Here is a 15526-nt window from a genome sequence, read left to right on the forward strand (position 1 = left end):
AATGGAATATTATTCAGCCTTTTCTTTCCTTACAAAGGAAAAGAATGCTATCGTACTATGACATGGATAAACCTTGAGGACATTATGCTAAGTGAAGCAAGCCAGTCACAAAAAGACATATGCTGATGGCAACTACTTATCTGAAGTATCTTAAAGTAATTAAGTTCACAGATGGTAGAATGGTAGTTACCAGGGATGAAGGCAGAGGTAAAAATAATGTTTTTATGTAATGGATGTAGAGCTTTAGATTTGCAAGATGAAAATGTTCTGGAGATCTGATCACAGCAATGTGAATATCCTTAACACCACTGAACTGCACACTTAAACTTGTTAAGACTGCAGATTTTATGTATTTTTTTACCACCCCCCCCAAAATACTAATAACTATGGTTCCATATTTGGTGGATATAATAATTAACTGGCTTCTTGCCAGGAAAACACTCAATAAATTGATCTTGCCAAAGGTAATGGGACTGATTTCTTCATCATCTTATAAAACATAATTCTAAAGCTCTGGAAAAAAAAAAATTCTAAAGCTCTGGGTACTCTCATACTCTTGGCCCCAAACTGATGGTTCTATACATAAGAATGGTTACTGGTGCCAGAGGTTATACGGAAACAATTACTAATGCTTCAAAATGGATAAAATTTAAATTTTCTATGCTCTTCACATATCCCAAATCAGAAGCTGAGTTGGGATTTAAATATGGAACTATCTTAATCTGCCACTGAATAATGAAGAAGAAAACAGTATATAGTACATATATAATATGTACTGCATAGTACTATTTATGTGTGTGTGTATAGATACATATACACACAATATACACATATGCACATATACAGTTCTCTACAGTAACAATATATAACATATATTTACTATTATATTTAATTATTATGGAATCGCCAAGGTAATGCCCTCCATATGGTCTGGTTCAACACTAAGTACCCTATATATTACAAGTAATAAAGAGTAGAGTGCATAATGGAATCTAAAGCCAGATCCAGATCACCTTGGTTCTAATTTTGGCCTTGCCTCTTACTAGTTGTGTGACTGATGACAAGTTGCTCATTCAGTCCCTCTATACCTTACTTCCCACAACTGTTATGGAGAATGAAAACAGTACCCTTTCTACAGAGGACAGAGGCAAGTGCCTGGCATATACTGAATATTCAATATTCACTTTTCTTATTTTTATTATTGTTGCATTTAAATAATTTAGTCAAGAATTTAGAGTTTAAACAATTTACATGTTTTAGTCCTTTGATTTGGAAAGATTAAAATACTTTTTAAAGTATTCCTCAAAATTCAGGTGGTGGAAGATGAATCAAGGATTTATATAAAAATAAGTCAAAATCTGAATCAGTGACAAAACATGGCTAGGTCAAGTTGAATCCTTAAGTTTTTTTAGTTTTAGTCCAAAGGTCCGAGTTCATACACAGGCAAGCCTAAATATTTAGCTGCTAAATATGGTCTTAACATGAATATTAAATATTTAGCTGCTAAATTTGGTCTTAACATGAAATCCAAAATCTAGTAATAAATCATATTTTAGATTTTCAGAGCCAAACAAAATGGCATAAAGAAATTCTTACAATGTTTTAAAATCCCTAAAAGAAATCCAAAGTACAAAAACTTAGGAGCATAAAACATACCATTTAAAATAAGTTCATGGCACCATATCAGAATGTTGCTTATAAAACAACTATGAATTATCTTTCCTTTTCTGTAACCTCTAGAGGCCTATTTAAGCATAGTAAGTAGATTTTTTTTTTAAAGATTTTATTGGGCAGCCCTGGTGGTGCAGTGGTTTAGCGCTGCCTTCAGCCCAGGGCCTGATCCTGGAGACCTGGGATCGAGTCCCACGTCAGGCTCCCTGCATGGAGCCTGCACAGGGAGCCTACTTCACCCTCTGCCTGTGTTGTCTCTGCCTCTCTCTCTCTCTCTCTCTGTCTCTCATGAATAAAATAAAATCTGAAAGAAAGAAAGAAAGAAAGAAAGAAAGAAAGAAAGAAAGAAAGAAAGAAAGAAAGAAAGAAAGAAAGAAAATCATAGAGAAAAGGGTAAAAAGAATAACTATGTTTACACTCAGTTATTTTTCCATTACTGCTAGTGACAAACCATGTTTTACTAAAACTACGAAGAACCTGGAATGTCAAACAAAAGTGCCCAAACCTCAGAGAAAAATCATTATAAATGACAGAAAATCTAACAATCTCTCCGCTATAACTAATTTGTATGCATTTTTATCACAAGTATAAAAACAAAATCTTTTTCTGAAATTTGATTGCTTTAAGTTATCTTTGAGATATCAAATTTTACACAAAGTATTATCACTAGGATGAAATCATAGACTCCATTCTAAAGTCAAAAACTAACCTTTAAAGAAATATACTGGCTATTATATATAAAATTACAAAATAAGAGTACAGATATTTTAAAAATTCTTGTTCAAATTGAACAAAAGGCCACTACTATTAGCTCACAAATTACATTTAACTTACATCTCTCAAGCCTTGAATTACCTTCAAGAGTAAGTTACATTTCAAAACAGTATATTTTCTTCAATTAGTTGACTAACGAACATTATACAACACAGATTTAGCATTTACTGAAAAAAATTAGTTTTACTTTCTCCTCCAACTTTTGTTCATTTTTAGAGAGAATTCTAAGTGAAGTAAAACATTATATTAAAAAATTAGATTAAGGCAATGAAAAAGTACCGGAGGAAGGATTATATAAAAATAAGGAGCAGTATGAAGTCAATACCGAAATAAAAATATTTACCTCAAAATCTTAAGAGGAACATTTTTCTCCTTCAGTAAGAGTTCCTCAAGTAAGGGAATTAGTATTTCAAAGTTGAAAAACAAGATTCAATTGAACACTAAGTGTAAATTAGATTTACTGAGCTGATAGTAAATATACCAAATCAACCGAACACAATGCAGACCGTCTTTAATATGCTGCTGACCCATTATCAAGAGCAAATGTTGCTTTTGTTTTGTTTTCTGATAGCCATCCATAGCCTTCTGGGTCTTATTCAGGACAAGAAGATAGAATTTTGGCACAGCTGGCCAAAGCAATGAGAAATGTCATTCCAATTTCCCACCAGATTGAAAAAGAAAACTTACAAGTTATACATTAAAATGTATCCTTTGTTAAATCATTCCTATTTCAATTCCTCACTGCTTGCCAGACCCACTTTATTCTGAGGTGCTTCTTTACATATTGTTTGCATTTAGAACACATGGAATAAGAAAGGAGATTAGCAGAGTATCATCCTCAAACAACATTCCCTAGTGGTTTTCTCTGCTCCCTAGTCTCGGTTCCAAAAATACACAGGCCCTCAGGAAGGTTAAATTTTATACTAGAACAAATTGTCCTGAGGCACTGTGCTGACCTTGATGATCTCCAGAGCTTCCTTCAAGCTCTATGACTTCTGTGAGTCTGCTCCTTTCATCTTTGCTAACACTCTAAGAACTGGTCATTTACACAGAAGAGTTATTTTGCTCTTAGAGTTGAGGGGCCAAACTCAGGCCCATAGGCCTCATTAGCAGCTATAGGGAATGAAGCTCTAGAAAGTTAGTCTTGCATATGGATTACCTCGCCTACCCAAATTGTCATAGTGATATTAATAATCCCCAAGAGACCTGCAACAAGAAAAGTTCAAAGTGTCCTCACTCTTCTTTCAGAGTTGATTACACATTTGTGAGATACCTGGGATAATGTGAATAAGAAGTGTATATCATTGCAAAGAATTATGCTTGATTTTATTAGATATGACTCTGACATTTGGTTACATAAAAAAAATCCATGATATTTTACAAATTGCATACCCAGAAGTAGGAGTAAAATGACATGATGTCTGAGATCTGCAGAGCTGCTTAAAATACTTCAACAAAAAGAAAAAAAAGAAGATAAATGAAAGTACAAAATCTTAGTAATTAATCAAGTTTATATATACATACATAAAAATCTATATAAACATTATTCTACCTTGTATATGTTTGAAATCTTCTATTTTAAAAGAAAGTCTAACTTCCCACTACCCATTTAAAGATTATATTATTTCCAGAGGATATGTGGCAATTTTTAAATTACTTATATATACAGTAATATAGGTATTATATATAAAATATATATAAAAATATAATATATATATATATTACTTTTGCTTTCCACCATTTTGGCTTTTGGACAGGGTTTCCTCCTGGCTCAGTTATCTAAAATAAACTCTTCAATTTATTACCAAGAACTTTTCAGGGTCAGAAGAGATGGAAACTAGTCTTACATAGCAATACATATACTTAACAAATAAGAAAGTAGCTTCAATTAAAAATAAATCAACTGGGAGGCTTAGTCAGTTAAGCTTCTGCCTTGGGCTTAGGTCCTGATTCCAGGGTCCTGGGATTGAGCCCCACTTCAGAATCCCTACCTGCTTCTCCCCTCCCTTTGACCCCTATTTGTGCTTGCTCTCTCTCTAGTGCTCTCTCTCTCTCAAATAAAAAAAAAAAATCTTAAAAATCAACCAATCAATCAATCAACATAAAAAATATCTCAGGCAAAAAGAAAGTCAAGTCCAAATTTAACCTCAATTATTTGCCACCCCCAGGATCTGTTTACGGCAAATCCTGCTTTCAGCTCTTTGACATTATCACCACTGTGACTTCTATTTACTTTTGACTACAGGTAGTAGGGAAAGATTCCACTTATATCTGGGAAGTTAGAAAACAGAAAAACTAGACACTTGGTGTACCCAGAGGCCAAGCTCAGTTGTCAGATCTTCCTGAATGGGATGATTTTCAGAGTAACTATGATAGCAGGAGCTTTGGAAAGGCCAGGGTAGGGACCCTGGGTGGCTCAATGGTTGAGCATCTGCCTTCGGCTCAGGTCATGATCCCAGGGTCCTGGGATCTAGTCCCACATCAGGCTCCCCACCGGAAGCCTACTTCTCCCTCTGCCTATGTCTCTCTCACAAATAAATAAATTAAAAAAAAAAAAAAAAAAAAAGGCCAGGGTACTACTATCAAATGACCAGATGCAAAGGATCAAACTGACTGAATCCTTTGTTCACAGCTTTTGTTCCCATACTAGTTAATGATAATTTGACCATATAAAAAGGAAATTAAGTGTTATAAATTCCTCTCTGTACAAAACAGACCTCGGGCAGCCCAGGTGGCTCAGCGGTTTATCGCCACCTTCAGCCCAGGGCATGACCCTGGAGACCTGGGAGCGAGTCCCACATCGAGCTACCTGCGTGGAGCCTGCTTCTCTCTCTGCCTGTGTCTCTGCCTCTCTTTCTCTCTATGTCTCTCATGAATAAATAAATAGAATCTTAAAAAAAAAAAAAAAAGACCTCTTTGAGAAAGAAATGAAACAAGTGGCAAGTATACAAGCAATCATGAATTATTCAGAAGAGTTAGCCACTTTCAGCATACATTATAGGTTTAATAAAGATTTCAACTTGATTTCCTAATCCTTTTATCATATAGTATCACATAATAATAAAGAGTACTCACAAATGAACAGCTTCAGGCATCACAAGAATCTAGCTGTTTAGGATTAATTATGTTTAGAAAACTTTGCTAAGGGATCCCTGGGTGGCGCAGCGGTTTGGCGCCTGCCTTTGGCCCAGGGTGCGATCCTGGAGACCCGGGATCGAATCCCACGTCAGGCTCCCGGTGCATGGAGCCTGCTTCTCCCTCTGCCTGTGTCTCTGCCTCTCTCTCTCTCACTGTGTGCCTATCATAAAATAAAAAAAAAAAAAGAAAACTTTGCTAAGAATTGTCTCCTAATTCTTCAAAAACTCATGATCCATACATGACAGAGGATAACTCTTAGTTAACCAAAGTAATCAGTGAATCAGCCACAGATTACTTCTTAGTTTCTCAACATTCCTAATATATGAAAGATAAAAACCATAGTTTATTCTTTGATCAGATCCCTAAGATATTCAGAAAATAAAATACCACAGCAAGTCCATGAACTTGCTATCCACATTTAATAAATATCAATATTTGGTTAGTTGATTTTTAAAAAAGCAAGCATTATAAATGCAAACCACAGGTTTTTCCTGGATCTGATTCAGCCTTCTTAAAAGTGTGTCTCTCCTACTATTTTCCTCAAAACACTCAACTTTGCCACACCCCTGTTCTCAACCCTTTGTCTCAGACTCATCTTTCTCTATTATTTCACAGAAAAACTTCTTGAAGAATCTTTATCTCCAATATCTACCACCTCTCCCTCTTATTTCTTCTCTAATCTTCGAAAACCTGCTTTCTGTTCACTGGACTCCAATTCAAAAATCCCATAAATCCAAGGTTATTTCTCAGACTTCACATTACTAGAACTCTTTAGCAACTTCTGACTGACGCTCACAGAGGTGGGTGTCACCTAGGCTGAAGGTCCTCAGAATTGCAAATTACCCTTTTTAGACAATGGAGATCTATTGTTTCGACAGTGCTGGCCCAGAACAGGGAGGGGAGGCTATGTGAGGGTCAGTGAGGCGGGATCTGTTATCTGTTATCTGTTTGCCAGTGGAGGCAAAAGGAAGATTTGCTTTCAAAATTCTCGCTTTGGCAAAGGGCAGAATTAGAGAACCATAGTGATAAAAACTCTAGAAGATCGCAAATTTATGACAAAGTACAGGGATTGTATTCTATTCATAAAGACCATTAGACTAAATAAAAGATATACAACAAAATGTTAACGATGATTAAATTATGCAGTTTTTATTTTCTTCTTTATAGTAATAGATGTTTTAATTTTCTACAATAAACATATATTTTTTTTAATAAGAAAAAGGCTGCCCTCCACTTTTAAATAGCAAAAGGTCTGTATGCCTATGTTCCAGGTTAACAAAGAAGGGTGTTGCCAGGGAGATGCAGCTCCACAGACTACTTGTGAGAAAACCCCCAAGGAGTGAGTGGGTGTTAGGAGCTTGAAGGAGAAAGGAAAAGCAGGCTGGGTGCTTGGGGCCCAGTATTGGGAAAGAAGAGACCTCACAGGAACCAGTCTGGCCTGAGGTAATCCAGGATGTACCTGGTGTTCCCCCTGGACCTTCAGTCAGCCATATGGATCCTTTCTATCTTCCCTTCAAGATGCTGTGAAAATCTCACCACCACACTGTATCCCCCACTCCCAGGACTCCACCCAAAAGGTGTCTCTACTACTGGCTGGTTGACGATCAGTCCAACCTCCACACAGTTCACACAAATAGTAGTGTTCTAAACACAGTGAACATTGTGTTCAAGAATATTTAGAATCCAGGACACTATACATCCTCAAATGTATACAAACTCTGCTCACATTTACCAACTTAACTTCCCAGCCCAGACACTAGGCTCCTGTTAGCTCCTCTACCCGTAGTTACCTGATGCCATGTGCTCTCTCTGGCTTTGTGCCTCTGCACACACTCTTTGCCTGCCTAGAATATGCTTCCCTATCCTTGTCCACGCGGCAAACTCCTACTCACCCTCTACATGTCTAGCTCAAAAGCAAAATCCTCCATAAAGTACTCTAGCCACTGGCTGCTCCCTCCTCTGTAAGATTTAGTCATTTTGTACTTAACCTTTTATGGCACTTCTTATACTATTGGAGCTATCATTCAAATACCTGTTCTCCTCACTAAGCCATAAGATATTTTAAGGCCAGAAACTACATCTCCTCACGAATCTAAATAGTGCCTAGAACCAGTAGGTACTCAATAAATATTTGATGACCAATGTACTTGCTTGTATTACATATTTTTATAGATAGCTCAGAAATAAACCTTAGGAGCTGAAAACCAGGCACTAACTCATCCTGGTGGTATCTAACTGAAACAGATTTGAAGTCCTAACTAAAAAGAAAGCAAAGATCAAACAAATTATATACAGGGCAAAGTAAGATTTCTGCAGTATTTCCAGCTAAGAATATAAGACTATAACAACTTGGAATTACCAATATTCTCAAATAATAATTTGAAGATTACATATCGTGGACAGGTTTCTGTTTTTCCTTTTGCATAGCAGTGGTGGTAGAGGGAGCATTTCAAAGTGTCCATTACAAGGTAAACGTAACTAAGATACATATCTTCTCTTTGAAATCAAATCAGTAAGAATGGCTGATAACTAGGGAACAGGGAAAACTTCACATCAACTTCAAGAAAACAATCTGCACATAATTCTTATTTCCAGATAACTTTAACTTTCATCAGTGCCTGCCTATTGCCTACATTAAATTTACCTGAGTTAAAGTAGGGATTGAATTTTGACCAGTCTGGTTCTGCATATGTGCAGATTCGTTCTCTGCCACAGAATCTGTTACACTTCCATCCTGCTGAGATTCCATTGTGTCCATGGTCATTTGTCTGAAAAGACAAAAAAAAGGAAGAAGTATTAAGGCCCTATCTGAAAGATTTTTCTGTTTTTACCTAGCTTTCTGATATTCATTTCTGTCATCAATTAAACTACCTTATTTTTCCAGAAATGGGTTAAGTGGCAGAGTCCTAACTCTCTGAACTAACTCTGCTCACTGGGTATGAACATTACCAAGAAAGCACTGCAAAATGTTTTATGGGAATTAGTTTATTAGTTTATTTATTAGTTAATCTTATAATAAAGTCTCCTTAATAATTATTTTAAGCCCTCCAGTTTAAATAAGTGAAAAAAAATAGGTCTTCTACTTTACATGAAGTATAAATATTCTATGACTCTCAAGGCCTAAAATACCTACTAGGTAATATATAGTATGAAAGAATTTCCCCGTAGACTAAGTTAAATGTATGTAATACAAAGATGTGTCTAGTTTTGCCAGCTCTAACCAGTTTCTGATAAACAGGCCTCTCAAATTGAATCATGCAGATTTGACCATATGTCTTAGACATAAGACATTTCCCATTTCATTGACGAGAATCTAATTTTTCCAGAAAAATTTTTGTCATGGAACCGCGCAGCCCCCTCCGCACGGAGCCTCTTCCTCTGCCCGAGCCCCTCCGAGCTGCTCCCGGGGCCGTGCAGCCCCCTCCGCGGAGCCGCCCCCGAACTCATACAGCAATTCGGTAGCGTGGCAGGATACAAAATCAATGCCCAGAAGTCAGTGGCATTTCTATACACTAACAATGAGACTGAAGAAAGAGAAATTAAGGAGTCAATCCCATTTACAACTGCACCAAAAAGCATAAGATACCTAGGAATAAACCTAACCAAAGAGGTAAAGGATCTATACCCTCAAAACTATAGAACACTTCTGAAAGAAATTGAGGAAGACACAAAGAGATGGAAAAATATTCCATGCTCATGGATTGGCAGAATTAATATTGTGAAAATGTCAATGTTACCCAGGGCAATATACACGTTTAATGCAATCCCTATCAAAATACCATGGACTTTCTTCAGAGAGTTAGAACAAATTATTTTAAGATTTGTGTGGAATCAGAAAAGACCCCGAATAGCCAGGGGAATTTTAAAAAAGAAAACCATAGCTGGGGGCATCACAATGCCAGATTTCAGGTTGTACTACAAAGCTGTGGTCATCAAGACAGTGTGGTACTGGCACAAAAACAGACACATAGATCAGTGGAACAGAATAGAGAATCCAGAAGTGGACCCTGAACTTTATGGGCAACTAATATTCGATAAAGGAGGAAAGACTATCCATTGGAAGAAAGACAGTCTCTTCAATAAATGGTGCTGGGAAAATTGGACATCCACATGCAGAAGAATGAAACTAGACCACTCTCTTGCACCATACACAAAGATAAACTCAAAATGGATGAAAGATCTAAATGTGAGACAAGATTCCATCAAAATCCTAGAGGAGAACACAGGCAACACCCTTTTTGAACTCGGCCACAGTAACTTCTTGCAAGATACATCCACGAAGGCAAAAGAAACAAAAGCAAAAATGAACTATTGGGACTTCATCAAGATAAGAAGCTTTTGCACAGCAAAGGATACAGTCAACAAAACTCAAAGACAACCTACAGAATGGGAGAAGATATTTGCAAATGACATATCAGATAAAGGGCTAGTTTCCAAGATCTATAAAGAACTTATTAAACTCAACACCAAAGAAACAAACAATCCAATCATGAAATGGGCAAAAGACATGAAGAGAAATCTCACAGAGGAAGACCTAGACATGGCCAACATGCACATGAGAAAATGCTCTGCATCACTTGCCATCAGGGAAATACAAATCAAAACCACAATGAGATACCACCTCACCCCAGTGAGAATGGGGAAAATTAACAAGGCAGGAAACAACAAATGTTGGAGAGGATGTGGAGAAAAGGGAACCCTCTTACACTGTTGGTGGGAATGTGAACTGGTGCAGCCACTCTGGAAAACTGTGTGGAGGTTCCTCAAACAGTTAAAAATAGACCTGCCCTACGACCCAGCAATTGCACTGCTGGGGATTTACCCCAAAGATACAGATGCAGTGAAACGCCAGGACACCTGCACCCCGATGTTTATAGCAGCAATGGCCACGATAGCCAAACTGTGGAAGGAGCCTCGGTGTCCAACGAAAGATGAATGGATAAAGAAGATGTGGTTTATGTATACAATGGAATATTCCTCAGCTATTAGAAATGACAAATACCCACCATTTGCTTCAACGTGGATGGAACTGGAGGGTATTATGCTGAGTGAAGTAAGCCAGTCGGAGAAGGACAAACATTATATGTTCTCATTCATTTGGGGAATATAAATAATAGTGAAAGGGAATATAAGGGAAGGGGGAAGAAATGTGTGGGAAATATCAGAAAGGGAGACAGAACGTAAAGACTGCTAACTCTGGGAAACGAACTAGGGGTGTTGGAAGGGGAGGAGGGCGGGGGGTGGGAGTGAATGGGTGATGGGCACTGGGGGTTATTCTGTATGTTAGTAAATTGAACACCAATAAAAAAAATTTTTTTTTGTCATAATTCTATGATTTCTTTTTTTTTTTAAGACTTACTTTATTCATTCATGAGACACACAGAGAGAGGCAGAGACCTCTCTGTGTGTGTGACAGAGAAGGCTCTCTCTAACTAACTTCTCTAACAGAAGTAATAGGCAGAAAGAGAAGCAGGCTCCATGCAAGGAGCCCAATGTGGGACTCGATCCTGGGTCTCCAGGATCACGGCCTGGGCCACAGGCAGGTGCCAAACCACTGAGCCATCCAAGCGTCCCTTGTCTATGATTTCAGTTTAAGTTAACAATTTCTATTTCTATATAGAAGATAAATCATTATAATAAATGTTATCCTACTAAAAGAAATACAAACTACAAACAAAATAAACAAAATCAAATATTAAAAACTTAGAGAAACTATATAGTCCTTGCTATTATACACCTTTTCAACTACCAATGATACAATGTGTTTTTCTCACTTTAGTAGTCTAAATATATAGCCAAAAAGTATGCAAGCCACTTAAGAACTTTGAATTAAAATGTCCAAATCTTTTTTCCAGATTTAGTTACCAGATCTTACAAATTTTTCATCTATGTCTTGCACTTTACTACCTTCTTTTGCATTTCAGTAGTCATTATCTTAATCCAAGCCTTCTATTCTGAAACCCACCTATATTGCACTTATTTCCCACTATTAAAAATCATTTCAAAACTTAAACTAATCATGACAATTTAGAGCAATTTTTATAAAAGATAAAAATCTACAGTCTACCATGTCAAAAATGTCTTTCCCTTAATATTCCCCAATTCCTTTATCTCTCCCTCTTATTTTCCAGCATAGCCTAGGTAAGTATAGATCACCCTACATAAACTGCCAATTCTTCTGCCTCTACGTTTGCTTATGCGAACAATTCCCAAAAAGAATGCCTTAGAACATTTAGCTCTGCAGGTTATGAAAAAGTATTATCTAAAAAAGAGAGAGAGTAGGGGAACATTTAGTGAAAAAGTTCTAAATATCCTGGGTTAAAAGGTTTTTCTGTGGCAGAACTTCTCAGAAGCCTGAATATGCTAGTGCACCTTCAGGACATGGACAGTGCAGATCCATCAGGCAGCATTTTCTAAGAGTATCTGACCACCAAAAACTCTTTTTCCACAAGGTGCATGTCCTAAAAGTAGTGTTCTGAAAACAACTCGAGAAATGTTGTCTTATGCTATTTCTTACACATTTTAAAGTTCTCTTATAGGCTCTGCTAAGAATCTGAGTCTCAACTCAAACATGACATGCTAGAAGGCCTTCCCCACTAAACTATTCATTTTGGAAATATTTATTTAGACAGGCCCGGAAAATATAAAGGTGGGCAAATTATAGCCCTTGCCCTGAAGGAATATTCATTAATTGTTCCTTGGACAACCTGTAACAGAAGTAACTAACGTGCTTGTTTGGGGGTGGTGTGGGGGAGCAGATTCCCAGGCTCAACCCCAAATCTACTGAATCAAACTTTCTGGGGCATCTAATTTTTTTTTTATATCCAAGAGATTCTGATGTATATCAACATTTAGGAAAGACTTAGGTTACTGGCAAATCTATCAAGTGGACCCTTAAGGACCACATGTAAAGTAACTTCTTAAATTGTGTGAAGGACGTTATGCATAAAATCCTGTGGGAACCATAGTAAATAACGTTTACATCTGCCTGAGGATGGGCCATATAAACATATGAACAATGAGAAGAATTTCACCAGGTAGAAGAGGAAAGGAGAACTGTGAGAGGAGGGAAAGTACAAAGGATAGTTGGAAAACAGAATAGTTGATTGTAGTAGAGAATCTAGGTGCTTAGGGAAGCCTATTAGATTGAGTAGGGGCAAAGCAGAACTGACAGAAGGAGGGCTAGAATGGATAGAACCAACGAAAGAATAGTTTTTAAAGCTCTAGGGAGAGGGTGCCTGGGTGGCTCGGCCTGTTGGGCACCTGACTCTGGTTTCAGCTCTGGTCATGATCTCTGGGTCCTGAAATAGATCCGCACATCAGGCTCTCTACTGAGCGTGGAGTCTCCTTTCCTTCTCCCTCTGTCCTTCCCCTCACTTGTGCACTCTCTCTCTTTCTAAAATGAATAAATGTTTAAAAAATTAAAAATAAACAAAGCTGGGGGGGGAATCCACCCCACTCAGATGCCTCCTTTACTCTAGGTCCTTTAGTGTGTATTTTGTCAAACTATATTGTATAACATTTCAACTAGTTGACATCCACATAGAATTTAGTCAACAACTGAACAATAAGCCAAAGTTACCTGTTTATAGGCAAAATAAATGTCCTAAAGCCCATATACTAAACTTCTAAAACAAAGAGAATCTCTCTTGGTCCATACTTAAATGCATTCAATTTTACTTCAAATACAATACTCATTTATCTCACTTCTAAATATATTAGATATAAGAAGTGACAGCTGACAGTGGCAGGGATGGAGGAAGAACAATACAGAATCTAACAAGCAGATCAAGAATTCCAAGTCTGTGGCAATTTAGGTCCATACAGGGTAAAGTCAGCCATTCTTTTCAAGTAAAGACTTGACTTGAAAGGTGACTTTCAAGAAATTGAAAAATGTATGAGTTAAAATTCAATAATGATATTTTTAATAACTACCCTGGGTCATCAATTCAAGGTTAATTATACTCAGTATACTTTAAGGAAAAAGGGATACACATAATAGAATCCTGAAAGACTTTCATCAAAACAAACTCTAATGCTTAAAAAGGTCACCCTAAATGAGGATTCGCTTTTTGAGGTATAATAAAAGGCTTCATAAGTTATTAACCATTTCAAAATATTTCACTCATGAAAGTGTTTTAACACACATTATGTCGGGCAATCGCCTCAATTGCTCCTGTTTTTTCTGGATACTTCCCAGAGTCCAACCCTTTGTCCTTTTCTTTTTTTCAATCCACATACTCCAGCTTCTTCAATCCTACACGCAGAGGATTCCCAACTCTGTACTTGTGCACACTCCCCTCCTATGAAGCATCTCAATCTGCAGTTTTCAGATACCTGCCCGTTCCCTTCTATTCCTTCCTTTAATCAAGAGCATCACTACTCACTCAAGCACCAAAGCAACAAGCTATAAGCATGTGTCTACATGCGAGTCAGTACCAGATCAGTGACAAAAATCCACAGAGCTAAGTAGCAGACAAATCAGGATGCCATTAGGCCCTGAGCCTCCTAGTAAAGAAAGGCAGAAATGGAAGGTCAGAGGCCATTCCCATTCATCCTCCCAGCCACATGTGGCATTATCTAGTATAACCTCCTATCCCAACACTGGACCAAGCTGCCAACTTGCTACTCCTCACGACTGCTGCCATCCATTCTGAAGACTACAAGTCACATTTGGCCTCCCTGTAAACCATGACTAAACCATGATGACCCTTCACCTATGCCAGAATCACATCCATTAACACCTCATATTCCTGTTTCCCCAGTCACTGTCAGAGATGAAGGCTCCGCCCTCACCTCATTGTCCCTCTTATAACTAGTGCTTCCTTTCCCCTCATAATTCAGTTGCTTACTTCTACTCCTATTCTCCTCCCAAGCCCTTGCAATGTGCTATGTGTAACTCCCATCACAACCTCTTTCCCCACCACCACCTGACCTCTCAATAGGCAGCAGCTTATCTTCCTATACCTAATCAGAATCAGAATGTCGACCTGGTATCCTCTTTGATCCCCACTACTATTTCTCAGCTGTTCCTCCTCTGTCTTTGTAAAAACCCCTGTTCCGTTGAGCCCAAAGTTATCAGGTATACCATCCTATATTCATTCCCGTGATAATCATTTTTTAAAAGATTTCATTTATTCATGAGAGACACAGAGAGAGGCAGAGACACAGGCAGAGGGAAAAGCAGGCTCCCCACAAGAGCCCAAGGCAGGACTGGATCCTAGAACCCCAGGATTATGCCCTGAGGCTCTGAGGCCCTAAGCCAAAGGCAGATGCTCAACTGCTGAGCCACCCAGGTATCTCTGATAATCATTTTCTACTCATATTCAGGATGGGATGCAAACCGAAGACTTTGGCACTTGACTTAGAAGCTTTCCTCTCCAGGGCGCCTGAGTGGCTCAGTCAGTTAAGCAGCTGACTCTTGATTTCAGTTCACATCAGGATCTCAGGATAGTGAGAGTGAGCCCTGCACTGGCCCACCCTCAGCAGGGAGTCTGCTTGAGATTCTCTCCCTTCCTCTTCCCTGCCCATCCATCCCCCTGCTCATGCATGTGTGCTCAAATAAATAAATAAATCTTTAAAAAAAAAAAAAAAAAGCTTTCCTCTCCTTTATTCTGTTATGTTCAACACTCAAAGAAAGGACCCCTGCCCAGCCCTGATATCACAGTCCAAGGCTTTCTCTACTCCACTTTAGCCATCTGCTTAGCTGGTCATATACTGGACCTAGTCTGTGCCCAAAACTGCTCCACCTCTGAAATATTTAATTCTGAAATGCCATTCTTGACTACATCTTATCCCCCCAACTTATACCCACCCTCGATTATTCCCATCACACCACACTGACATCTCCACACCACTTTCTCTATCAGCTTCCACTTTCTTCATATCCCATCCTATTCAGCTTGGAATCCATGGTTTCTCATTTTAATTATGGTTTCCCAAT

The 15526-nt window shown here is 38.0% G+C and overlaps 1 protein-coding gene across 15 annotated transcripts in view; it reads right to left on the reverse strand.

The window, feature by feature from the left end:
- Nucleotides 1-15526, reverse strand: part of CREM (cAMP responsive element modulator) — a 75880-nt gene that overhangs the window by 42750 nt on the left and 17604 nt on the right. For all 15 annotated transcript variants that reach the window (XM_049099525.1, XM_049099522.1, XM_049099504.1 and 12 more), the window contains one exon: nt 8228-8351. In XM_049099525.1, coding sequence (XP_048955482.1) covers nt 8228-8351 — 124 coding nt within the window. The remainder of the gene's footprint in view (nt 1-8227; nt 8352-15526) is intronic.

The sequence above is a fragment of the Canis lupus genome, chromosome 2 (assembly GCF_003254725.2).
Source record: "Canis lupus dingo isolate Sandy chromosome 2, ASM325472v2, whole genome shotgun sequence".
Taxonomy (NCBI): Eukaryota; Metazoa; Chordata; class Mammalia; order Carnivora; family Canidae; genus Canis; species Canis lupus.